Below are 27,542 nucleotides of genomic sequence, written 5' to 3'. Positions count from 1 at the left end.
AACTCCTCTGGATTTGGGAATAAGGCTCAGCCTACATTCAGTGTAGGAGTCAATAGCAGGACTGAATGTGCTGCTGCTGAGTACAGCAGTGTCTGTGTACTTGTCTTCTGCCACTGGAGTCCTGCATACAAGTCCTATGTAACTGCTCTAAGGCATGAAAAAGCTATAGGGAAATAACTTGGAGGAGTGGATTTTTTCTGACTTATGGTGTCCCAGAGAAAGCAACAAGAGAGCAAAGCTAATCTCTCCTTTTAACTCACACTGATTTTCAGAACTGAAAAGCTGTTGCAAAAGACCTCCCAGTGGATTTTCTTCATAGTTTTACAATGGATCCTGCTTCAAGCTTCCTTCTTTCTTTCATATGTGAGATGTAGGTTCAATATTTTGTCCCAACTTGCTTTGGTCTTGCACTTTTGCTCTTTTTTTCATTGGAGATTACATTTGGCTTGTGATGTTGCTGACTGCTGCCCATTCTGGAAAGGTGTTCAGCTGGAAGAGCCTAATTCCCCACGTGTTGATGGCCACCATGACAACAGCCAAGCCAATCAAATTTACACCCAGGCCAGCTTTCACCTGCAAAAGCAAAAAGAAAAACAGAGCAACTGAATGAAAAAAATGGTTTATTTTAACATAGGGAAAAAAAAAGGCAGTTTGTACAATTTATACTGACTCATATATAGTGTGATAATTTATGTGTAGTGATTTCTAGAGCAAAAAGAAAAAGCATAAATGAGAGCATATGTGTCAGGGTATATGTTGCAGTATTCAGGAATGATGCGTTCATTGTGAACTGCTGAGTTTGTCACTTGGACTTCTCAATCAGATAATCAGAATGGGGAGTTAAACCACACATAACAGAGTGATACACGACTTGCTGTGGAGCTATGTGATAAATCTAATTTCTTATGCTCTCTTGTGCTTGTCTTAGTAGGCCAGTGCAAAAAAGATTCCATACTCCTAAAGCTCTTTAGACCATTACATTAATAAAAAAAAATACAAATAAGAAATGTATGCATCCTACAGATCTGTGTTCTTAACCTGACAGCTCTACTGTGTAAGAGCAGTTCAGATATCACTACTTAATATTAGCAGCAATATTATTTTTATTATTATTGTTGGTCTTGGTTTTTTACTACTACTACTACTACTATTATTATTATTATTGTTGTTGTTGTTATTATTACTATCTGCTTGATGTGGGAGGATACAGCCAGTGCCAAGACTCACCATATCTTTGATCTGGCAGTGCCCGTAGCTGAAGACAATGGCATTTGGAGGGTTACCCACGGGCAGCATCACCGCAAATGAGATGCACATGGTGACAGGAATCAGGGTGTATAAAGGGTTGATAAGCAGGGTTTCTGACTGGAAGAACAGAGGGAGAGAAGTGTTTCACCTGATCAATAAAAGTCACAGCTGATAATGGCTATGAAAGGACCCTCTCTGCTGTGAATCACATCTGCCTAATTTCTAAACTTAAGCGTGAAAGTATTTTTTGGTTGGTTGGGTTTTTTAGAGCAATGCCATAATTTTGAGCTGGTCATGCTCCAGGGATCTCTCTTGAGACATTTCACACTGAGGGAGGGTGGAGTTTGCTACTATTAGGACACTTTTGCTCTTTCTCCCACTTGTTCTCTGTGACATTCTGTTTAACACTGACTGCAGCTTCAGTCTTCATCCACTAGAAGTCACAACAGGTTAACACAAAGAACTTGTTTCTTCTAGTTGCTGAATATGCTGAGACCATTATGTGATGTCCTCCTGAATACTGGTTAGGAGAACCAGGTGTTCATGATCTAAATTTTCATGGTGAGAAGGCAGAGATGATGGAATATATTTTACAGTGGGCCAAAGAATGAAGTTTTCAGTGGTGGTAAAATTTTCCATTTTAATTTGCATTGCTTTGGCCCAGTTTTATATGAGAGGGAAAGGGAAGGATAAACAAGGCTACAATCATTTGGGGGAGGGAAGTGTCTCCAGGTTACTTTTGCAATCTGAAAAGAGAGTCTGCCTTAAGATGGCAGTTCACACTACAAGTAGATTACTGCTCTAAATATTTTTCAGGAGAATCTCTTTCTGCAAGGAGCAGAAGCAAATTTGAACTCCTAAGCCACAGAAACACCATTACATATTGTGATTTGACCCTACTTAATATTAACTCAGAACTGTTCACATAATATGCTTTGGGACAATCCCATAAAATAGTTATAATAGGGAAAGATGATTAATGACCTCCATTCTTAGACAGAAAAGTTTCACATTATATTAAAAAGAAAAGGAAATTTTCTGTAACTGCTATTCCAATATAAAATTAATTTACTCTCTCTTTCTTCTACCTTTGTCAATAGCATCCTGATTTTTTTCTGCCCTTACAAACATCTCTGCTTTCCACAGTAGAAGACAGTATGCTTTACCAGATCAACCCCTTGAACACTTCTAAATCTGAAATAAAATTCAGCACTCCGTTCTTTTCTCACAAGTAGGGAGCAGGTGACTTCTAAGTAATGAACAACACATTTAAAATAACATTAACAAAAACATCTTGAGTTTCATGTGAAATTCACCTAACTTGTTAATTCCATAATCACCTTTTCTTGTACCTGGCATATGAATTCCTTAGTGCACTTTGTCTGAGAAGTATTATAAATTCCATGATTCTAAAACATTCTTTTGGCTGCTCAATTATGTTTTTTTCCTAGCTTCAAGACTACAGAACAGTAGCTTGGGAACTGAGGCTGGGTTGCATGTGGACAGAGTGCCAAGACCCTGACATCCTGAAAATTCCCACAAGCCTGTAAGGAAACAACAGACTAAAAATGTCACTGTTTTGACTCACCATGCTGCATAAAATAGGCAGAAAGATGGTTATGGTTGCTGGATTACTAACAAATTCTGTTACTATGGACACCAAAATGCAAGCCAGCAGAGTTACAGCCCAGGAGGGAAGGCTGCTCAGGGAGAGCATCTGACGTCCAATCCATGTGGAGAGGCCAGAGGTCTGGGGAAAGGACAGAAGTGCAAGAATTACTAAATATTTGGTATGTTTGTCAAACAGATTCTTCTTTCTGTGGCAGTTTACGTCAGAGAATCCCACCAGCAAATAAACAAAGTTCAGGTCAATGCTTTCTGCATTTCCTTTTGCTCAGTAAACTAGATTTCACTGCAGTGAAAGACATATATTGAGCGCAGGGAGTGCTGCCTACTGCATTATGTACAAACTTTAAAGTATCCACATCATAAATCCAAATTGGGAAGCATGCAAAGGAATAAAAGAGCAAGTTGATAATATGTTTAGGAAGGAGGATTTAAAAAAATCTACACCATTACCTTGCATCCAGCTGCTAATGCATAACCTCCACCAACCAACACTACAATCTCCCAGGGCATGGTCTTCTGAAAGTCCTTCCAGGTAATGATTGGCTCCAGTGGGTTAATTTCTGCTGACTTTTCACCATCTCCTATATCAAATAAAGTGTGTGACCAGTATTATACTGCCCTTTTAGCAAAGACCTTCACGTTTTTCACAAGAATAGAATGACTGAAGATGCATGGGACTACCTGAGAGAGAGGCAAACAAGCAGTGCAAGCCTGTTTCTCTGGATAATCTGGCCTCACAAAATGCAGCATATCAATTCCAAACATTTTGACTTTCTCTTGGCTGCTCTGTTAATGTAAACAGTTGTAAATCCCTGTGTCCTCATGTTACAGCTTTTTGAGGGACTGTGTGCTGTGTTGTGATATGCATGTGCATATATCTGTAGACCACAGAGATGGTGTTACAATGGGATTATATTATCAAAGAAGGGCTATGAAGTAGGCCATGATGCTTGATAAAGTGCATTTAGGCCCCTAGATTTTATCTGAGGACATTGGAGTTTTTTCAGTGCTTCAGTATTTTCTTAAAGGAGGAGTTATAGAGTGTCATATTTTCCTAAAACCTGTACAATATATGACAGCATAAAAATATGTGTTTCTATACATTTATAATCTTTACATAAGACTGTGCAGGCAATTCTGCTTTCATACAGCCCTGCTGAAAGACTGGTGCAGCAAACTGATCAAACCACTGAGTGCTACCCAAACAGAAATGTGAAATAATCTCATTATCAAGAAGACTGTGAGAGAAGCATTGCACAAAATTGAAATGTTGTCTGGCACTCTATGACCTGTTTTATGTTTATCTTAAGACATTACAGTGATTTCCACTGTATAAGTGATGAGTAATTTTTTTGCTGGGGTTTATCTTGAGCTGATTTTGCATTCAAAAATAGAGAACTCCATCTAAACCTTTCCCAAAGCTCAGTCCCGAAGTCTAATAACTGCTAGCCCGGAAGAGATGTCAGTCTCAGATTGAAGTTTGTCATCTTCTGGAGGAGACAATTTGAATTACAGCAAAGGAAAAGGGGGTCTGATGTAGGTAGGGCTGGTATCCTTGACTTACCAGCATAAAAGTATCTTCTTGGGACTTTTTACAGACAAAAAATAACAAAAAATAATTAGACATTGAAAAATGCACCCATTCTCTTTCTTAGTGCATTCTCCTCACCTTTTTTCCTTTTTCCAAAACATGGCTTTTTTGCTGGAATCAGGAAAAGGAGAAACCCAAGAAATACAGAGACAGTAGCATCAGTCCGGTAACCTTTCCTAAGGAAAAAATAGCAACTTTTTCATAAAAAAAAACATTTCCAAACATTAACAGAAACATTTCCAAACCAGGTACATAGCTCCAAGCACATTTCTGCAGGTACAGTTGTATTCCCACATCTGAAGTCACACTAACAGCATACTAGAAAAATATGCCTGCATATCAAGGGTACAAATTGGATTTTTTCCCATTTATTAAACTGAATCTGGTACGCAACTTCAATCACAGGTCAACAATTTTCAATATTCTGGTTGAAAAACAAATAATCCCTTTTGGTTTACAAATCTATTAACTTGGAGGTACAAAAAAATACTGTGTTTACTGTAGTGTAAGAAACAGTAAACACATTCTGGGGAAAAGCCAAACCCAGGTGATCCTTTAGAAATGAACTGTAGATTGATTTTAAATTAAATGTTTAAAAGGCTTTCTGTAAAAGTATTCTGAGGAGCACCAAACTCCAGTGATCATCAGAAAATCACAGTATTAGAAATGGTTTTTCTGTCAAAATTGGAATGAAAAATTAAAGTAATTTTATACAGTAGCAATATAAAGAAAACTTACATTCAAATCACTTATTCTTTGATGTGCAAAGTGTGTTTTAGTAAGCTTTAATATAATGTGTTTCAAATTATTTAAAATAAAAGAAAAATTATTTTATTTAGTCACCATTCTCAGCAATATTTAATTGAACGGACATTTTCTTGATAAAACACTTTTTGTCAAAAATTTAATTTCAATTATAGTTGCAATATATTATAGTGAAAACTTCTTTATGAATGCACTAAAATGTTTTAACCTCAAAATCTGACCCTCCTATTCTTTTACATTTGAAATGGTTTAATTTACTTTCTCTACTTAACTCACTTTGAATACTGAGAAAGAATGGAATTTTTCACTATAAAAAAATATATAATTTAAGAAAAAAAATCCTAATTTTTGAATAAAGACTCAATTTTTCATTGCTTCATTAAATGTGTCTGATGATGTCTTAGGGGGAAAAAAATTGTAGAAAGTCATAAGAAGCAAAGTTGTATTCCTGTGCAGTAGTTATGGGGATTTTACTCACTTCTCAAAAAAAGATGACCATCCTGGCACAAAGCCAGGCTCACGAGTGAACCAGAGCAAGGTCATCAGGATGAAGAAGAATCCGGTCACCATCTCGGGGTAGCTAGAAATAAAAACCAGAGAAAGAAAGCAAGGAAGTAATTCCAAGGTCTGTCTGAAAACTCAAGAGCAACTTCCAGAAGTAAGAAAGTAGAAACTGGCTTTAAAAAAGGATAAAAAAATATATGAAAAATAGCAAGGGAGATTATTTTGAATTAAAGAATTCTAGATTTGGGTCCCAGCTGGGAACCATCTAAACCCTGTAAGAAATAGGCTAAAAATATCCATCTGTATTTGCAATGCTATCATTCATGGGCAAGACCTGAAGGAAAATATTTCTAAATGCTCGTTGTGTATTTGCATTATTATCTGATTAAATGTGTTAACAAGGTGAAGTTCATATTAGCATTCCACTGTAAACACATTCTCCTGCATTTTTTAGAAGGATAGAAAGCCTAAGAGCAAATGACAATGTAAATTAGCACAGATGGTGCACACAAGGTGACTTGAGGATACCTGAGGTGGCTTGAGGATTTTTAATTTAGCATAGATTTAAATTAAGAGTGATTTCATATTTAGGCACAGCCTGAACAACAGTTTAGTTTCAGAGTTTATCATATTCAGGCAGTTGATCTGTCAATATTTCAGTTAAAAAACACAAAAATATTTTGTGAAGAAGGAATTCTGTGCCATATCAGCCCTTTTGGAAAAGAAAATGTTGCCAAATAATCTTTTCAAGAGACATTTCTTGCCATTGTGCATAAATATTATAGGCAACTGGGAAAGCTGGACGACCCATGGCATGGGAAAAAGCCTTTTTTGAACTTATATCCACTAAAATAAGTATGTGCATGAATTAGGAGAAGGGGTCCTTCAGGGTTCAAAGACAAACCTGGACTCAGATGACCTTTGAACCCTGGAATAAACTCAAATCTTTCCTTTCTTTTCCCTTTTTCCTCACAAATAAATGAGTTGCATGTTAGCACGCATGCTTGTAACAAAGCCTTTGATTTTAGCTCATTTTTGCATTTAGTTCTATTTCTATACTGGAGGGGAGAAAAAAAGAGCTGAGAATTTTAGAATAAGCTACATGAGCCCAAGGCAACATGGAGGGCAGTAGGAGACAATGAGAGACAAATTCCCAAGGAAGGCAGGTCTGGTTTACCTAACATTTCCCAGTTTCTTGTATTCCTGTTGAATTCTTCTCTCTGACATTTCTTCCCGTTTGGTCTTCTTCTTCTTGCTCACGGAACAAGTCTCTTTAAAACTGAGATAGCATGATAAAATTAGGCAAGAGCATAAAGAGGGAGGGAAAAAGTAATTTAAAAAATCTCCAGCAATGGGGTAGACTGAAAATTCTGGTATCAGGGACTGTTGGGAGAAGATGTGACTGAGGCAAGGCCTCATGGCAATGCAAAAGGAAATTACTGTGCATGCTATTTGATTAATCTGATTTCAAGTTCTTTTAAGATTCAACTCTAGATATAGTTGGAAGGTTCCCAGGGTGCTCTGACTAGTGCTGATTGGTATCACTGAGCCATCTTGAGCCATGGCTGGGCTCCCTCTGCGTAGGCTTCCTCAAGGAGCTGCCAGAAACCTCCCAAAGCTACAGCTAGTGTCTATCATCACGTGGAGAGATTGTGACAGAGGTCAGCTATCAATAGAAATTTTTCATGGGCTAGCTATGCTTTCCTGGGTTATCCAACATATTTGGGGTCTGCTCTGGCTTTTGAGACCATATTTGCCTTGAGTATTCAGGATTCATAATGAGGGAAAGCTGTGCTTGGGATCCCATTAGCTGCCACGACCTGTCTGCTTCTGCTTATACTGTCATAGTAACATTTGTTTATAAATCAGGCACAGCCAGAAAAGCACTATAGAGGCCAGCAGAGTCACCCTGGTGTTTTGCCCAGGTGAAAAATGCCTGTACTTCTGCCAGGGACATGAAAACACATTTCCTAGCTGGATATATTGAGCCTCCTATACACTTGTGTGGATGTTAAGTGAATCCCTTAGTTTATTCAGTTTTCCTTCATTCTGTAAGAAAGCATGGACATTCTTAATTGAAATTAAGATGCTTTCAAGCTCACTTTAACCCTCTCCTTTTCTTCTTTCCAGAAGTGTTACCTAGCTGTGCTTTGAGCCACAGATCCCCCCTTTTTCCCTCCAGCTGTACCCTCTGTCACACAGAGGTGTAACAGGATCTAAGCCAGTCTAAAAGAGGCAGCAGCAGTGACTCAGGTACCATGGAAGCACAACTTTTATGGCTCTTTAAGGTGATAATAGATGCTTTTATGGTCCTTGCTATTTTAATATCTCATTGGGTACCTCATTAGGCACCAAGCTGTAGCCCTGGCCAAACCATAGACTGCAATCTCCCTCAATGTATCTGCTTAAGGCCAGATCCTCAAATTTCTTTGCATTGCTCAAGATCCAGACAGGCCCTGTCTGGTCAAGAGAAGGGCTTACCCAGGGGTTGCATTTCACATGTAATGTGAAATATGGAACACAATTTTTTAGCTCACTTAGCATTGCTCTTCATCTATAATAATTTCAAATTTCCTTGCAAATCTTGCTGTTAGACTTTAGTAAAATCTATCAGCAGGGAGAGATGAGGCTGGAAGAGCCCTCCAGGCTGGAAGAGAAGAGCTCTATGGTTTATAAAGGACAGCTCTGTGGTAACTTCCACCCTTAGCTCTTCTCTGCTGGCAATGATCCTTTGATGAGTCCATTCTCTTTCACCCTTGACCTGCTCTAGGGCCTTAAAGTCTGGAATGCTGTTCCAGCTAAGCCAGGCAATAACAGATTAATAGCACAGGGCTTCCTAGGAAAATAACATTATGGGGATTCATTAAACATTTATGCAAAAGCATTAGGCAGCTGTTTCAACAGGTTCCAAGTGTTTCCAGGCTCAGGAGGATGTGAAGGCAGAGAATTGAAGCCCAGCTCCCAACATAATATATTCTTTAATGAAGTGCAGTGAATAAAGTCAGAGATTAAGGAGCCTTGGAATCAACTACTTCTCAAGAAGTCAATAATGCTTCAGTCTCTGGTATTATTTAGAAAAACATTAATCAGCATGAAGTCTTGGATGCAATGTGGAATTTCAATTTTTGTTTTAAAACCAAATTAATTGAGGGTCATGTTAGGACCTGTTTCTCCTCAAGATTAAAAGAAAAAAGTGGCAGAGGGAATTTATATTAGCCTTTTAATTTGGAGCTATAAGACTCAGAGACTGACTAGGAGAGGCATGGAGCCATTCACCTCTAAATTACTTCTTCAAATCTAGTCAAGGTCAGCAGCAGGCAGAACTCATTATCAATTTATTCATTGTCCTGGGTGAAATAGTGATGTCAATTCAGTTTACTTTTAAGAGTGAACTAAATCAAATTAAGGCAAATTTAATTCAGAGCAAATGTGTCTGCATCACATTTCAATGCAGATTAACAAATCCATTCTAAATGCACACATTTGGCAGTTTTCATTAACTTTGTAAAGACAATATGTGGTACAAATGACCTAGAAGACTGAAACTTTTTCTTATTTTGGGGCTTAGGGACTAGTATTAAATGTATTTGTCTCTTAGGCTGTGAGTCCCTTCCACTTTAAAGAGAAATATATATGGAGTCTATTTACCTTTAATTTTAATTGGTTTTATGTTAATTTCATTGAGCTGGAGGCAGATCTGAAAAGTAACTTTTTCACTTGCAGGTTTTTTCTATTAATCTTTTAAACTGTGCTTTTCCAAAAAGACTTATAACAATATATTTGAGCCATGAGGGAATCGTGGCTCAAAATTGTCATAAGAGTGAAAAAAATCCCAAATCAGTTGAATGCTTAGTATGGATTTCTGTCAGCAATACCTGGGCACTTCAATCTCAAGTAGCAACACTCTGCACTGCTGTCTGTGCAGGGCAGTTAAGTGAGATTTCCTCTGGAAATTTTTCTGGCAACAAGAAGGAAATTGTGCCTTAAATTCTGTCATTTGCCAGTCAAAACTTCTTTATGAGACACATTTGAGAGGAGATGCAGATGCCCTGCTTTTGTAATTTGTGTATCTTGAACAACTTTCACTCACTTGCAGCCCAAGAACAGCCAGTGCAGCCAGAACCAAGTCAGCACCAACATGATGAGGGAGATGGGGAAACTGAACAAAAACCAGGTTCCAAAATTCACCACTTCAGCTTTTGGGTACTGGCTGTAAATTAAAAAAGAGGATGCATGAGAAGTTAGAACAGTACAGGGAGAGGAACCTCCAACAGACATAGCTGCAAACACATCTATGGGCATGTTTTTCTGTCATGGGGTGAGAGAAAAGTTCCATCAGTTTGCTTTTGCAAACAGCTGCATTACCTGTGCAGAGTGAAACCAACAGAAAAATAGTGCAGCTCTCCAAACTTTTAATACCAGATGGTCTGGATTGTTTGGTCAGCTTCAAAAACACTTGGAGATACCTGAAGTGAAACTCCATCCCTGCTTGTGGTTTATATTAAAGCTTCTTTTAGGTTGGCAGTCTTCAGAATTATTTCACCCAGAACCTCTTTCTATGTTTTCTCATGGGCCACACAAATGTTGACTGCATTCTGCTGTGCTCTGATAAAGATGTTGGATGTGTGCATTTGATGCAACTCTCATAAAACCAAAATCTTGGAAAATTCTGTAAAGTCCAAATCTTTGGATTAAGCATGACTTTTGAACTCAGTCTTCTGTGCTACCACCATTTAAGAGAGAGAAATGAGAGATATCAAGGCACTAGTGGTAGCAGTAGATAGTCAGAATCAGATTTGAGCTTGGATGTGTTTCTGTGCATGATAAGTGCCACCATGTCCTGACAGAAAAACATTCCTGTTTCTGACATTGAAACATTCATGTCTTTGGGAGCCCTGGGCCTATGATAAAGGAGATATTTAGGTGATCACAGAGCTGCTTCTCATCTTCTCTGAAGCAAATGCATAAGGCCACATATCTAAGTTGGTTGTTTGGGTTTTTTTGCACTACATGTTGAGCAGCTGTTTTTATGACATCTCTTCTTTTGTATTTCTTTGTATTTGCTCTATCTTCACAGCTTTAGTGTTTACTTTTCTAGAGTGCCTGCTGCCTTTCATGATAACCACTCTGTCAAATCAAAAGAAGTTCCTGGAGAAACTTCAATGTTACCACACTGAGAAGTTTTTAATTTGCGTGAAGGAAAGACACGAGTATGCAGTAACCTTCAAACATTAACCATTGGTAATAACATTACAGGAAGAAGCAAATTTTCCTTCAAGGACAGTGTTCTTTCTAGGGTTCCTTGAGGTAGGAAATGACCCACAAGGATGATGATGATGATCTCACCCTGAGTAGTTTTTTGCATGAGAGAAAGACATGGGTATGTAGCAACCTTCAAACATTAACCATTGGTAATAAGATTAGAGTAGAGGAAGAAACAAATTTTCCTTCAGGGAGAGTGTTCTTCCTAGGGTTCCTTGAAGTAGGAAATGACTCACAAGGATGATAATGACCTCACCAAACCCAATGCCACTTACTTGTTGAAGTGCTCGAGGAAGATGAGGCTGGTGGAGGTGCCGATGATGGTGGTCAGCCCGCCGATGGTGGCTGCGTAGGAGATGCTCAGCGAGAGGCATTTGCACACCATGTGGTCGTGCCTGCTCTGGTACCTGCTGCTCAGCTCCGAGGGCTCGGGGGGCAGCACCAGGATCTGAGCCTGTGGGGGGACACAGTCACAGGCAGAGCAGGTGAGCAGAACAGCAGCCCAGCTTGCTCTAATGCCAGAGTGATACGGTGTCGCCACATTTCACAGAGAAAAGCGAGGCACAATTTTTCCCAAGGATCTCTGAGATTCACATTACCTTAACCTCAGAGAATGAAAACACAATTCTTAGCACTTGCTGTGCCTGTGTTGTGCCAAAGTAGAACGCAACATGGAGATTGTTTAGCCAAAGTGAGGATGTTTTGTTTCCTTGTGTGTCGGGACTGTTGGGTGACAGTCACGAGATTCTGGGCAGTGTGAGCAGTTGTGTGCAGAGTTGAGTGATTGGCAGATTCAGTTTAGATGAAATATATATAGTATAGTATAATAAAGTAATTAATTAGCCTTCTGATATCCATGGAGTCAGATACATTCTCTCTCCCCTTTGTTCGAGGCGTCTTTGATTTGCTATAATGCAGGGCCCAGAGAAGCAACAGGTTTGTGTAAGAGAGGCCAGGTTTTTCTTCACAGGGATTAACTGGGATCAGTCCTGGAAACTTGTCCCAGGGCCTAAAATGGCCTGGTCTGTGACAAAAATGTAGGACAAGCAGTAATCAGGCTTCTGGCTAAGGTTTGGGCCAGCTCCAGGTCTGACTGGAATATCAGTGGGATACCAAAATCCTTTGAGGGCTGCAGGGACGGGATTCCAACACTGAGCAGAAGGAATCCATAATCCTTGAGGCTTAGGAGCAGCCACCACACAAAGGCTTGGTGAACTTTTCACACTTAAACAAGCTCAGGGCCTCTAATTATGGATGGAGTGCTGGGGATCTCAAAACGGAATGGAAAAGGCTGAGCGATGGGAATAAGGAAGGAAAAGATGCCAGAAAATTTTGCTCCAAAAGAAGCTTTCATATCAGTGACAGGAAAGTGTCTATGTTGGTAGATCAAGTCCTTATACTGGGAAAAAAGGTAGAACGAGGAAAAAGATAGCAAGTGGCTCAGAAAAGCTTGTTACATTTACTAATTTTTGTTTTGATTTATTTTTGAACTGTGAACGCAAATTCATGTGTTGATTTTAGCCTATTTTTTCATGCCCACAAACTTATGCCATTAAGGCATTACAAAATTGTCATCCTAACAGCAATCTCTTCTTGGATCCACTCAAGAGAAGTAGAAATACTGCAATGAATTGATTTAATGGAGGATTTTGAGGCTGGATATTTTGGAAGACAAAAAGGAAGTGGATACTAAGAGTACCCAACAAAGTGGCTGAACAGATTAATGGTCTGCTTTTTTCATTCTGAGTAGGGTTTTTTTGTGCCAGGGGTTGTTATTTTTGAGTTGGGCTATTTTCCAAGGAGGATTTGCAGAAACAAAGTGGCTATTACATTACAGTCAAATAATAAAGGAAACTTGTGATCACATCACTGGACGTAAAGCTAAATGAATTGTCCCAGCCATTGGGGAAGGGTCTTGTGAAGAAACCTGTGATGGGTGCACCTAAATGGGAGCAAGAACTGGCAAAGGGCCAAGCTGGGGCTGTGCTGAGGTGATGGAGAATGATTCCTTTCAGGGAAACAGTAGGGAGCAGGTGATGTTCACACCTGATTTTTGCCTCACCCCCAGGTCTAACATTTCCTTACCTGAGGCAGGTGCTGCCCATTGCTGGTAGAATTCATTGTTCCAATAGGGTTGGCTATCATGTGCACACCATTCATACCCTGCAAGGCGGAAAATGCCTTTGGATTAGCCTTTCTTGTGTTCCATGGGGCACTTGTGAATTTGTGATGCTTTGTAAAGGTGACTGGGTAGCAGGCTTTTGGGGCAAAAAAGGAAAAAGAAAAAAACGTTCCAAAACTACAAGAAAATCCAATGCACTAAAATCAACTGTTAATTTTAAATTGGAGGAAAAAAATTAAACTCCCTGTTTTGTTTTTTTTTTTCTTTTTATTTTTAAGTGATTTTAAAGTCAAATTATAATGAGATTAGGTTTTCCTCTGGCCTGTCTGAGACTCTAACAGGTCCCTTGAGCCTGTGACTTTGTGATGTGTACAGGCTGCAGCAGCTTCAGAGTTCTCAGCTTCAGAATCCAGCAATACTGGAACAACAAAAGATCATATCTGGATTTGCTGGAAACCATATGGAATTGTTGGTTCTCTGACTGGATCTCAGGATCTCCAGCAAGGAGTACAACAGGCTTATATTGTTTTGTAATTCTCTTTTTGCTGCTTTGGAGCTAATGTTCCCCAATTGATTTGTGCTACCAGGCTGACAGGTTAAATACAAAGCAGGACATTCTGCAATACCTAATTTCTGCCCACAACCACCACACATTTGAAATAAAGGCACCAGCAGTTTTTTTTCAGAGCAGTGTGCATTTTGCTCTACTGGTTCCTGCACTAGAAGACAGGGTAGCATAGAAGATACCACCTATGACAATACCTTTGAGTGCACCAAGGAGCTCAAGTCAGTAGTAGAAGCACTAAAAACAAAGAAAGGAAAATATGCTTTAAAAATGCCTGTTCATCCAGCTTCTGCAAGAGAGACATATCATGGGGAGGAGGGGAGAACTAGTGCCTACTGAAATGCTGAATAACACTTATTAAAACCTCTTATGTGGGCTCTTGGCCAAAAAGTAAGTCATTATTATATTTCACAGCTCAATCTCTAGCTGTGTAACAGTGGAATTCCACCTCCATGCAACAAAAAAATTGTTTCTTGGTAGTATTTACCCCATTCTAGGAGAGGACCCCATTCTCTGTGGAGTGGAGGGGATCACCAGGAAATCCAGCATCACTACTGCCTGTTCAAGTTCTTCCTCTGCCAATTTTTCCAAGGCTGTTTCTGACTCCCCACCTGTACCACATTAAAGCCTTTCCTAAAACCTGCCCTGTGTGGCATGTGGGTCATGCAAAAAATCCACTGAACTTACTTCCAGATTATGTGCTACTTTTCCTGGCAATTTCAAAGCTCTTTTTCAAGTAATCCCATTTTAATAATAGTTCTGTTTGAAATATCGCACATACACTCTTCAGTAGGGGTTAAAGGGATTAATGGCACAATGCCAATCTGAAGATTTGATTCTATATAGAAAGTATGGCTGGATAAAAAGAGATAAGAGAGGGAATATTGGAGAACCCAAATAGTCTCTAGACTAATGAGAAAACTATTTAGATCTTTTCAGTTAACTTAAAGCCATCAACCTGTACTATTTGAATTTTATAATATTTGTTTTAAAGCATATTAAAATTTAAAGTAAAAGAAACTTGTTTCTCTTTTGTTTTGAGCAGTTGCAAATACAGAAGGAGCTCAAAAAGAGACTGTGCAATTTTGTTCCCACACTTCATAAGATGCTCCTCAGAATTGGCCTATAATAAATTTTTAGAACATTAGCTTTGTATACTGTCTTGTATATCTTGAACTGATGCTTAATTAGATCGTTTGACAAAGAAATTATTCCTGTACTTGATTTACCTTTCTCCTTACTAGATTCTTCCCCAAACAGAAACTGCTGGTGTTTCAAAACTGTGAAGAAATTAGTCTATATTTAAAGAGATCTTCTACAAATTTTGTAAGGGAGGAGGGGTGGTTTTTTGTGGGTTCTCCCTTGTCCATATCCCCCTGCCCTCCACTCTCATCTCTCTTTAGGCAGGCAGTTCAGATTTTCTCCAGGAATGCTCTGTAAGTGATGTCCCTCTGGATATGTCCTGTGGGCAGTCTGCGCTGTACTTGGATCCTCTTCATCTCTGTTCCTTCAGGGGAACAGAATAAAAACCTGTGGACAGCCCTTTCTTACACAGCACAAACTCAGATTTCAAAAGAACTTTTAAACCCCTAGAAATATTTTCCTTCTCCCTAAAATATCCACAGTGTTAAAAAATAAATGAATGCTGCAGATTTTAGTGAGATGCAGAGCAGTGCATTAATCCCATTTATCATGTAAGCCTTCCTTGTCAGTCACATGTGACACATTCACTTGAAAGATTCTGCTTGCCCTTCCTGCCTCTACTCCTGGGTTCATCTCATTGCAACCTGTGCAGGGCTCAAATGTCCAGTCCTGGTGTACAGGGGTCATTCTTACTCCTCATTGATGAAGATAAGCTCCAGGGAAGGCTGGCCGTGCTTTTCACCGAGACCTGCAACAGAGGAGCAGAGAGAGCCCTTGGGGGAACAACTGAGCTCAGCCCCTGGCTCACACCGCTGCACCTGGAGGGCCTGCTGTAAAAACAAAAGCTTTGTCCAAACACTCTCAGGTGCTCCCTTGTTGTGGCATTTTATTATTTTGTATTGTACTGATCATGTGCATCTGGCAATTAAAAGACTGTGATACCTACGTGTGATAGACAAGGTTGAACGAAATAATTTTCAGCCTGGAAACTGTAAAGTGAGAGAAAAGAGAGATTCTTTTCTTCCTAAGCCTTCTTCTTCTGGGAAGGAATGAATAAAGTGAACCTTACAGTTCTTATCAATTTTTTATTATGGGATTGTCAAGAGAAAACTTCTGAGCCTCTTCTAAATTTCCTTGACTTTATTCCCAAAGGTTTCCTTCCAACCCTGTAAAATGCTATGACCAAGAGTTTATGACACACAGCTACAGCAGATGCCCTGATTCAGTATAAATAATTTCCCAACTCCAAATTTTCCATCACTTATAAAATTTACTTTGAAAGGAATATCATAGCACAAAAAGGAATATCAGAACACAAAAAGGAATATCAGAGTACAAGGAGTACATATCAGTGGTTTTGGCAGTATAAGCCAGAGAGATCTGACCTGCATAGAATTTCAGTAAAATGTATCAACAAGTGAGGTCACTGACAAACAAATGAGCAGAGAGTGAATGCCAATACTGACAAATACCTATGGGCTTGTTTTCCTCAGCAGTGGTGCTGCCTGCAGCCGTGATGGCCTCGCACTCCTCCTCAGCATTCACCAGCTCCTGGAGCACCGCCTCCACGATGGGCATCACCATGGCTGTGCTGGAGGTGTTGGAGAGCCACATGGAGAGCACCGTGGTGCAGCACATAAAGCAGAGCAGCAGCCTGGGGTGCAGGGCAGGGAAACACGGGGAGTCGGAGGCGGCAGAAAAAGGAGTGAAAATGTGTAAGCTGTCAAACTCTGAAAGGAAAGACGAGTACGAAAAATGCCCCAAACCAAGGCAGATTTAAACCAAGGTAGATTTTGGCCATGGATGGGAAGATCAGAGTGGATTCAAGCTGCTGCTCCCAGCCTCAGCCTGCCCCAAAGCCAAGGGTTCACTCACATGCCTGGCTTGGCTCCAGCCATCATCACCATGCGCAGGGCGATTCGCTTGTGGAGATTCCACTTTTCTACAGAAGCTGCCACACAAATCACACCCATGAGGAGCAGGGTTGTGTTCTTGAAATATTCAGCAGCCACCTGCATTAAGGGCCAGGGGGGAAGCAGACAGTTAAAAAAGCAGTAAATACATAGAAATCATCCTGAATGAGAAGAAATATAGCATAGTGCATTTTTGCTCCCTCAAGTAAGAATGACAGGGAAGCTGAAGAAAATGAAGAATTCATAAATCAAAATATTCTCTTTAATATTTTTCTTGTTGTGTTTACAAATAAGGCTCTGTCCCCTGTTGTTTATAGGCCTCTGAGTTTTGGAGAGATCAAGAGAAATGTTATATTTGCAAGCAGGATGTTCAGTGCCTGCAGTGAGTCAGTCATACTCAGCTAGGCTCAGATGGAAACAAGCACAGACAAAAGTGCACTGAAGGCAGCTTATTCATGTGCTTCCTCTGCTTTTTTTCCTTCTGGAGGTGTTGTTTATCTTGCCTATCTTTATTCTGTCTTGTTCAGCTTTTGGGAAAAATGTGGCATTCCTAGAACTTACTGCATCAGAATAAAAGTCCTTTGGGACTTGCTCTTTGAATGCAATAAAAAAGGGTTGGTATGTTTCTGCAGTGATCCACAAATCCTGTGTCAAAACTTGTCACATTGGAAATCCATTTCCATTTTATCAGGAAAAGAGGGAAAAGTTTCAAGACTAAGAACTTTTATTTAAAGACAATGAGCAAAACCCATCACTGCCTCAGGAAAATATTCAAAAATATTTAAAATATCCAAAGCAGGAATTGTGGATGTAGGTCTTACTATAATATGAGAAGATATTCTGTGAAGCAACTGCAAAAATGACAAATTAAGCAAACCATAAAATTCTTACTGAAACATACACACATAATTCTGTAAAAACAAACAAAATGGGAGAAAATAAGAGTTACAAAGATATGCTTGGGGTCTAGCAAAATTTTTCATTTCATTTTTATGAAAACATTCCTAAGCTGTTGCTGGAATATTTTTCAAAAAATGTAATTTCTTCAGTGTAAAACTAGTTCTCTGATGAAATGTAGATGCTAGCATTTTAAAACAATTAAAATCAGAGGAAGCAATAATTTTTTTCCATTGTCCTCAGTTATACTGATGCTCCTCCATAAAATTCAAGAATGACAAAAATGTTATTTTATGAAATTTGCTACAAGTTATGTATTCAATGACACTTATTCAATAAGTCCCTATGGTGACTAAATAGACTTGGCCATCACAATTGTGTGCCAGAACTTTTAAATATCACCTTTTTGACTTTCTTCCACTGGTTTCTTTCTCATCAATTTTCTTTATTTTCCTGCTACCTTTTCGAAAAATAATGAGGTGAAGGAAGGAAATCCATCAATCCAGCAGCATGAAGAATCTGGGTTTTTTTCTCCTTTATTCCTTTCACAGCCATTTTGGAGAAATAAGTGAATGCTGACAGTCTCATTAATACCAGCATACATATATGGTTCATGCTCCTAAGCCCCTGTGAGTAATTTGTAGCTTAAATAGTAGTAATTTTCTAGGCAAGAGTCAATCCAGAACAGCAGATTGGAAATAATGCTCCAGAGTTGTTTACTTTTGCATGCAGGGATTTATTTCAACTCCTAAAACAAATAATACATTCTTTGCAGTAGTCTTACTGTCACTTTATTTGCTATTGCGTTGAATGTCTCTCAGGCTGACATTAAATTTCCTTCTCCAATGTGCTGCCAAATTTTTAATGAAAATGCCCAACTACTTTACCTTTATGTTAGGAAAAAAAGATTGTGAAAATACTGAATTGTGTTGGTATGAAAATGCATCTCATTTTATTACAAAACTTGGGGGAATAAGCAGTCATTAAACTCCCAGCTCACGCTTGTTTCTATCCATTTATGGGTATTCCCAGTGCTAGATTGTGAGAGAAATCCAACAATTTTATGTTTGCTACATATTCCTCTGCATTCTTATCTGTATTACTCATCCTTAAATCAAATGTGCTGTCCCCTCACTTCCCCAAAAAGAGATAGAAAAAGGCAGGGGGAAAAAAAGTTGCAGAGAAAATAAAATAAATTGTTGGCATATAATGAAAGAAATTAACATTCAAAAAAACCTCAAGTAAGCAAATTCAGGACTGATCATAGAAACTTTTCTGTACAGCTACTCCTTTGCCTAAAAACTTTTGGCTACAGTGCAGCAGTAGGTTACAGCTTTGAAAAAAGGCTAGGCATTCATCTGGATAACAAAATTATCCAGCCTTTTCCAATAAATGGTAACTTGTTTTAGCATATATAGCCTCTTGCCTTTTATGGCATCCACAATAAATAAAATTGCAAGGAAACTTGACAGTGAATCCTTTGGCTGCTGCTCACATGGATTTGAGGAGGGCAGATGTGACCGTGTTCACAGGGCTCTGAGGATGAGGGACGAGATGAGAATGTGACTCCATGTTTCAGCAGGCTTGATTTATTATTTTATTATATATATTATATTAAAACTATACTAAAAGAATAGAAGAAAGGATTTCATCAGAAGGCTAGCTAAGAATAGAAAAGGAATGAATAACAAAGGCTTGTGTCTTGGACAGAGAGTCTGAGCCAGCTGACTGTGATTGGCCATTAATTAGAAACAACCACATGAGACCAATCCCAGATGCACCTGTTGCATTCCACAGCAGCAGATAATCAATGTTTACATTTTGTTCCTGAGGCCTCTCAGCTTCTCAGGAGAAAAAATCCTAAGGAAAGGATTTTTCATAAAAAACGTGTCTGTGACAGGCAGAGGTGGGATCCTGTGGTGCAATAGGTGTTGGTCATTGTTGGTGATGCAGGAGCTGAAAGGATGGACACCTCTCCTGGCTCTTGTAGCCTGTCTCATATCCTACATCTATCTTCAGATGAAGAAAGGGCTGGTGGGACCCATTTGCACCTTACAGGATGAACACTTCTGCCTCCCATGCCTCCAAGTCTTGCTGCTGCACTAAGATCAGCCTCATTCACATAATTAGCTGAGGGCAAGAACATAACATGATAAAAACACACAATGGTCTGACCTCGCTGGACTTCATGACCCCAAAGAGAGGATACAGGAAGGCAGGAACCAAGGCTGCTGCCCCAAGGGGCACTGCTTCAGAGACCCAGTACACAGCTGTCACCACGAGCACGTAGGCACACGAGGCTTCCTGCAGGGACAAGCACAGAGGATGAGTGTTACTGCCCCACCCCATGCTGTGGAGAGCACTGGGAACTCACCCTTAGGATTCTTCAGACTGTGGGTGCCCTGGTTTAAAAAAAAAAATCCAAAAAGGAGTGCATTGGGACCTCCAAAGGTGCAGCTGTTTGGGTGTGAAATCTTGGCTACCTTCTGAAAGGAGAGAGTCAGAAGATGAGGTGAATGAAAGTTTTCACATATAATCCAAAGCAAAGCATTGGGATAAGCCCATTTATCAGCAAAACAATGGCATAAAGTGCATTTGCAAATTTGTTTGTTTTCCATAATCCAATATTTACCAGGCACTTAATCACGACTCCTCAAATTAGACCTGTTGACCTGTTATCTCAGCATATTTGTCTCTCCAGTCCTGGACAAACACAGGAACTGGTAGTTTTCAGGACTGTGACGGTGTTCACAGGGGTTCTTGGATGAGGGAAGAGATGAGGATCTGACTCCATGTTTCAGAAGGTTTGGTTTATTATTTTATGATATATATTACATTAAAACTATACTAAAAGAAAAGAAGAAAGGATTTCATCAGAAGGCTAGCTAAGAATAGAATAGGAAAGAAGAATGATAACAAAGGCTTGTGGCTCGGGCTCTCTGTCTGAGCCAGCTGACTGTGATTGGCCATTAATTAGAAACAACCACATGAGACCAATCACAGATGCACCTGTTGCATTCCACAGCAGCAGATAATCATTGTTTACATTTTGTTCCTGAGGCCTCTCAGCTTCTCAGGAGGAAAAATCCTAAAGAAAAGATTTTCCATAAAGGATGTCTGCGACACAGGACCAGATGAGAGCATTCATATTTGCCATAAAACTGCCTTCTAGTTATTTTGGGAAATACTCTGGAAACTTAGGCTTGGGGGTTTTTCGTTGTTTTTTTAGTTTGTTGGGGTTTTTTTAAGCAATGTGCAAACACTTTTTTCAGCTGATCTTATTTGCTCAGATAATTCCTACAGACCTTTGGAAGAAGACCACAGGACTGAGGGGTTGGAGGCAATGGAGTTAATCAAACAAATTTGCTGCTGTCCAAGGTTCTGGTTGAAAAAGGCATGACAGCATCATGGTGAGCAGTCATGGGGAGCTGGGGTATGACAGAGAAAAGTGCTATCTGCTGAATATTCTTACAGGAAAACACAGCTAGTGAATGGAAGTCTTCTGGTCCATTTCTTTAGAAACGTCTTTATTTATGGCTCTCATTGGAGCTCTCCTTAAGCTCAGTTTCTTATACTTAGCAGTAGTTTCTGTACTTGGAGACCTGGGGATGTCTGCTGGTAATAACTACAGAAACTATCCTCAAGAAAAGGTTTTTCCTTTTCTTTCCCTTTTCTCAAATTTGAAGCCAAGTCCTGCACTTGCCTTAACCTGCTGTTCTATGGCAGTTAATAGGTCTGCACTGATTTATTCCACCTATAAATTTATCTGTTCCTCATTTTGCACCAGATGCTCCATGTGAACCTATCAAGCCGTATGGAGTCACAGCTCACAAATGGCTATTGTTTAGAAAATTCACTGTTCACATATGCTATTTGAGTCTCTTAAAATATAATTTTATATATTATACATCCATCCTGGCTGGATGACTTCTAAATAAAGCACTTTTCAAGAGGCCTCACAAGCAATTCTCACAGATCTTGTGCAAATCAAAGAGGATGTTTTACATTTCACTGTTTTCAATCAGTTTTGTGAACAAGGTGGTAAAGCCTAGTGAAATTATACAGGGATGTGGGTTCAATGGAATTAATCAATAGCTTGTATTTAAATTCATCTTTAGAGCTGTCGTTTTTTCATTACCTCTAAAAAAGAGCCACAATCAGATGTTCATCTTTGTTTTTGAAGTACAGCTTATAGTAACAACAGGCATAACACAGCCCAGAGAGGAAGTTAGGATAGGTTGATATGTACAATTTCCTTTACTTGTGCAAGAATTGTAGCCAAAGTTACTCAGAAGCTTGGATTCAAATTAGCTGCCAGTTCTTGCTCTGACTCCTGCTTCAGAAAAGTGTAACCTTAAACAATTATAATTCAACAAAGCTAGGGTGGGTTTATATTGGATATTGGGGAAAATGTCTTCAGTTGTAGGGTGAAACTTAGCTCTGAATTAGCCAACTTGCTGCTCAGTCACGTTTAACTAAATTATACCTCAAGGTTAATATTCCACAGAGAGCAGAGCATGGGGCCTTTTTTGTGACCTTGTGACTCCAACACATTTTTAATTTTTAACTCATTAGCTTCTGTTAATGTTTTCATGGGTTCTGCATCAGATTCAGCAGTTGCCTGAGGAGAAAAATAACTTCTAATTAAAGAAGAATCAATGATTTTTTAATTTTAGAGCAGTCCAGATGTAAGATCCAAGGGGTATCCAAACCATTTTCTCACTCCAAAAATATACTTCTCTCTAATTTCTTTGAGCAATTATGTCATTTTCTATTACTCCTCTGTGTGTGGCAAAAAAAGTGGGCTGGTAGTGAAAATGGGACAGGACAGAGGGAATTTGCATCTCTACCAAAACCTTACTGGGATGGGCACTAAGTCTTTGTGTTTCCTATACACAAGGCTGTACCCATTTTTCAAAAGAAAAAACCCAAATAAATTACATTTTTAAATGGTACAAAACTGTAACCAAGTACTGGGAAAGCCAAGCTTGCTAATCTCCACTAAAAACTTAATCGGCTTGTCTGGCAACTTTATTTATTTTCTCTGCTGGTTTCCAAGAGAAACCATATTAATCTCTTCTATTTAATTAAACTGAGTTTATATATTTAATTAATGGTTACCAGAGCTACTAAGTATTGCACTGAAGCTGTGGCAGTGTAATTTTAACTGTTTCAGCCTCTTCACTTGTTGTTTCACAGCTGAAAAATTCTGTTAAACCCACCTCAGAGCTTGAAGCAGGAAAAGAGAAACATGTGATGGTTGGAGGGACTATCATCTAATTATCTCTTCAGTCAGCCCCTTGGGTTAAAAGAGTTGAAAGGAATCCATGGCTAAAAACTCCACACTAAGGGTCATGCATAAAACTTCTGTAACTAAAATATCCAAGGATCTCAGAATGATTAAGAGGAAGAATAAATTCTATATGTTGGAAATTTGCCCACTTATTTGCCCATTTTATATCTTTCATGCAGACATGTGGTTAAGCTCTGCAAAGAGGTAGTCCAGCCTCTGGGATAACATCTTTGATTTTATGGGATCATGCTGAAATTCCATCCTTCAGCTTGCGTAAATAAAACCAAAGGTGAAAGAAAACGAGTCAACTGTGGCTCTCCAGAGCATGTTCTGTGCTTTAGGGTCCATTCTGCTGATTTGGCACATCAAGGTGCCACCATGCCCTGATAATACATTCTCACAGCTCTGCCAGCAGGTGGCTTTCAGGAGTCATCCAAATGTCCTTGACCGGATGCAGGGTGGCCACAACAACATTGGTTACAGAAAGCCTGTCCCCAACTGACTGAAATCATGTGGCATGATCTCTGGTGGCTTCATGGCCAAAAAAAAAGAAAAAAAAAAAGTGGATAAAGTTTACAAAAAAGAAGAAAAAATGCTCACATGTCATTGTAAACAATGAAGGAAATAAGGACAGAATGAAAAAGACCCTCAGGCTGTAAAGCACACACTTTTTTTTACCTTAAAGGCATTCATATATGTCCAAACATGTGGGACAAGTTCAGTCATAACTCCAGAAGGGGAAAAAGAATTTGAGCAAATTTTCTCAAATTTATTCTTCACCCAACCATTTCTTTTCACAAATTAATATGAAAGAAGCTGTGGACTTTATTCCCATTAGCAGCATCTACCAACAATTCCTACTCCTTGTTCTCTCTCTGATCTCTCTGTACATGCCACTACACATGTAATGCTCCTTTAACATTTTCAGAGATGTGCTGGTATCATCAAAGAAACTGCAAGCTGATTCCCTGCTGAAATGCAGCTATAAATGACCTGGTAATTTCAATCTCTATAAAAAAGACAAAAACCCTAATATAATTGCAAAAAACACAAGCATCTGGGCAGGCATCAAATTAAATCTTCATATTTAAAAAATAATCATAGTCAGTGGGTTGTAACAAAATAAAATCTACACAAAAGCACTTGGATAGTGTACTGTTGGCTGAGTTTAGATGGTGTAGATGTTTTCTTAATAGCACTATAAATATTTGTCCAGCTCTTGGTAAGGTTGCCAGCTGTGCTTTACCCTCTGTGGTCACTCACATATCTACAAAGTGGATGTAAATCTCCCCTGGATGGATTATCACATCACTTTGCAGCAAAGCAGGACGACGAGGTGCAGAGTAACAGTGCAGACCAGCTTGTACTGTACAACAGCAACTCCTGCAGCAATGCTGCCAGTGAACTCCTGCTTCAGCAGCCACAAGGTGCTTTAAATCCCCTGGCTGAGCATGCCAGGGAGCATCTCTTCCCATGTCACCCTTCCAGTGGCATCAGGGGAGATTAAACCCCTCTGCAGAACAAGCCTGTGTGACAGGCTGAGCCTTTCTGTTCCCTGAAGAGCACAATTGTCTGTTATTCATCCCCTCTCTCGAGATAAAAGAGATGAAAAAGCACTCTAAGAGAACAGCCAAGACACGTGGAAGTTCAAAGCAGGAAAACTCAAAGTGCAACACACACAGTTCAGTGGTGCAGGAATGTTTCCTTGTTATGAATTCTGGTTTATTTTCCAAATGAAATGTTACTGTTTTGTTTTTGAAATCAGCTATGCAATTTCCAATCCTTTGCATTTCTATTGGGTAAAGTACCAGCATTCATAAATCCCCTGATACTTTAAGGAAGAATGAATCTTTAGCAGGGTAGAGGGTGGAATTGGATATTGCTGCACTTTTTGGACAGATTTATGTCTAGGTCTATGGGGAAGGACAAGCTGCAGATTTTTAATACATTGCAGATTTTGATAAATTAAACATCACCACCTCTCTAAGACAGAAAATGTTGCTATGGGACACAAAATAAAACAATATGGACACTGGAACTTCCAAGGTAAAAAGAAGGGAAGTTTAATATCTGACTCCAACATTTATAGATTTTCAAAAGTGACAGTGGATTGGAGGATGGCAGTGTCACCTCTCCAATGACACTGGACAAACCAAGAGTCCATCAAATTTCTCCTCCTCCAGAAAAGAATGTAAACCAATAATTATTTACATAAAACTGTGTGAGAAAGTTCGTTAAAAGAATGTAAACATCAGAAGGCTTAGAAGGACTGAGAAGAACAGGGCAACCGAAAAACATTGCTATTTTATGAGTTAGAAAGAGATCCAGCATTTCTGCTTCAAAGCAGTGCTTTTCTAGCTTCACCTGGCTCTGCTTGTGACACAACTCAAGGCAGCTCTAGCTCTTAGTGATGGTTTCTCAGTGACCCTCACAGTCCTTCAAAGATGAGTCTTTGATTTTTCTAAGATCTGTGCTTCTTGACATCTTTGTCTTTCCTTCTGCACTCCGCAAACTTAATCAGCAGGACTGCCTGCTGCACTCAGAGGCTTTGTTAAAAAGAAAATGAAAATGTACTTACACTGCTGGGGTATATGAGTGGCAGAGGAAGCAGCAGTAGTGGAATGAGAACAACGAGCAGGAGATTTCTGGATCGGAGGATCTCCTTCATCACTGCCATGCTCCTTCTGGTGCCTTTCTTCTCCTTCATGTTCTTCTCTGGTTCCTCAGATATTCCAATTTTCATGCCACGTTTTTCTTCACCTGTGCCTGGATTTCCCTCAAAAAACTCTCACAACCTCATCTCCTATCCCCACAGCCACCTAAAATATCTTTCTTGCTTTATTTATTCTTCAATCTGTTGTTTTGAAAAGGTTTTTCAATTAAAAATACATTCAGTTTAGGTAGGGCTCACCAGCCCATCTGAACTATTATCACACCATAACATGCAGAGGTTTGCAAGTTGGAGCATAGTGATCTTTTGACAAATTTTCTTTTCAATTCAGACTCACAGTTGTAGATATGTTGTATCCTTATTCCCATGTCTTATAAAGATTTTTTCTTCCATCATCTAGTGGTGTTATTTCCTTTTTCATAAACCAGGCAAGATATGTTTTGAGCTGCTGCTTTTCCTCTTGTTTGATAGTCTGAAAATCTCAAACACAGTTTCTTTCCTTCTGGACGATTACTGAACCAAACAATTTATTTTCCAATGCATAGAAGTAAATTTTCAGGTACTTCTTCTTTAAAGAAAAGACCAAACCCCGCCTCCATTTGTAGGTCCTTCAGATTTTATTTCCTTGCTTCTATTTTGTATCTACCTTTACCCTACTTTTGCCCTGAGCTTGGAATTCACAGGGCAGTAATTCCAACATGGATTATACTTGATCTCAAGACAAACATTTGTTAAAAAGCTACAGGCAACTCTAATTCACCAATGAGGACTGCAGAAGGTAGAAGTTGCTCCACCCATTGTCCCAAACCCAGTCAGAACATTTGAGAAAATCAACAGCCTTCTGACATTCTTACAAATATATAAAAAGACCTTTTTTTAGGCTGCAGAACAGTTTGTTATTGTTGCAAGGTCCCTTTACTGATGATAAATAAATAGTTGTTGTTTTCTGAACAGTATCTTTTGTCTTTGTGTTTGTTCCATCTTTGTGTTTGTTCCATCCTTGAATGTCACTAATTCAGAAGGCAGGGGCTGATCTCTGTACTGACTCCAGTGCCTTGAGTAACCACAGGATTCCAAATCAAAATGACAATTTTTAGACTTTCTACTCTTGTCTTCTAGGGGGAAAAAACCATTTCTCCAACTCATATGTTATTAATGCTTTTTTTGTGGGGCAGAAAGCACTGGAGATTTAGGTTACATGCACCATCTGTATATTCACCATACAGATTTAGGTTACATGCACCAAATGTATATTTGCCCTGTATCTCATAGGAAGAACACATCTAGGATTTTCCATGCCCCCCAAACTTGCTTGCCTGTCTTCTGCCAGAAGTCTAAGATACAACTATTAATTTCAGGAAGAATTCACCGTGCACATGAGAGATGAATTGAGAGAGCTCTTAGGTAAATTTAACAACTAGATCTGGAAAAAAAGGTATAGTTAATGTGAAGATTTTGGGTTGGCCGATACAGCTCAGGATCTCCTTTTTCAACAGTTTCAGAGAAACTAAGTAAACAACCAAAAAGGGCTCTAAAATGTTAATGAAATGAAAATTTGTTTTATTTTAAATGGAAAAAATATAATCTTACTTCATATTTTTATGATCCATAAGGTCAAAGGGTGGATAAAATGTGCTATTTAGGGGCAATGATTTTCTAACCTGTGAGATAAGAACTGCCCATAAAGAAGATTCAGTCCAATGTGATAAGACAAAAACTGAGATAGGAGAATACAACCTACATCTCAAGCAATACTGAGAAGTGCCTTAAGCCCAGGGAACTTTCCTGAAGGCCAAGTGCTCCATCTCACCTGAAGCCTGGAAAAAGGAGGGACCCTCATTTCTGTTTGTTATCTCCTTCAGAGGGAAGGGCTGTTCTCTCTTCTCTCCAGTAGCACTGTCCTCATGCAGAGTTTCACAGTCTGAGAGAAGCAATTACT

The 27,542-nt window shown here is 39.2% G+C and overlaps 1 protein-coding gene across 1 annotated transcript; it reads right to left on the bottom strand.

Annotated features, from left to right (window-relative positions):
* Positions 1-18: 18 nt before the first annotated feature.
* Positions 19-25,609, bottom strand: SLC13A4 (solute carrier family 13 member 4). Its single transcript, XM_059472625.1, has 16 exons — positions 25,511-25,609; positions 19,815-19,943; positions 16,705-16,841; positions 16,302-16,483; positions 15,523-15,577; positions 13,884-13,923; positions 13,085-13,162; positions 11,275-11,453; positions 9,828-9,947; positions 6,915-7,016; positions 5,712-5,813; positions 4,547-4,644; positions 3,328-3,455; positions 2,837-2,998; positions 1,228-1,365; positions 19-573 (listed from the first exon to the last, which is right to left on the bottom strand). The coding sequence occupies exons 1-16, from the start codon at positions 25,607-25,609 to the stop codon at positions 436-438; spliced, it is 1,887 nt and encodes a 628-aa protein (XP_059328608.1). The 3' UTR covers positions 19-435.
* Positions 25,610-27,542: the final 1,933 nt, after the last annotated feature.

The sequence above is a fragment of the Ammospiza nelsoni genome, chromosome 5, assembly GCF_027579445.1.
Source record: "Ammospiza nelsoni isolate bAmmNel1 chromosome 5, bAmmNel1.pri, whole genome shotgun sequence".
In the NCBI taxonomy this organism is placed as follows: domain Eukaryota; kingdom Metazoa; phylum Chordata; class Aves; order Passeriformes; family Passerellidae; genus Ammospiza; species Ammospiza nelsoni.
This window is presented reverse-complemented; position numbering and strand designations above follow the sequence as displayed.

Excerpts from the sequence above, each read along its gene's own strand:
- SLC13A4 (XM_059472625.1), bottom strand. The coding sequence starts at position 25,609 with ATGGCAGTGATGAAGGAGATCCTCCGATCCAGAAATCTCCTGCTCGTT. Across the intron at positions 15,578-16,301 it reads TGAGGAAAACAAGCCCATAG|GTCTCGGTGAAAAGCACGGC; the intron begins GTATTTGTCAGT and ends CCTCTGTTGCAG. Across the intron at positions 1,366-2,836 it reads TGCCTATTTTATGCAGCATG|TCAGAAACCCTGCTTATCAA; the intron begins GTGAGTCAAAAC and ends CTGTTCTTCCAG.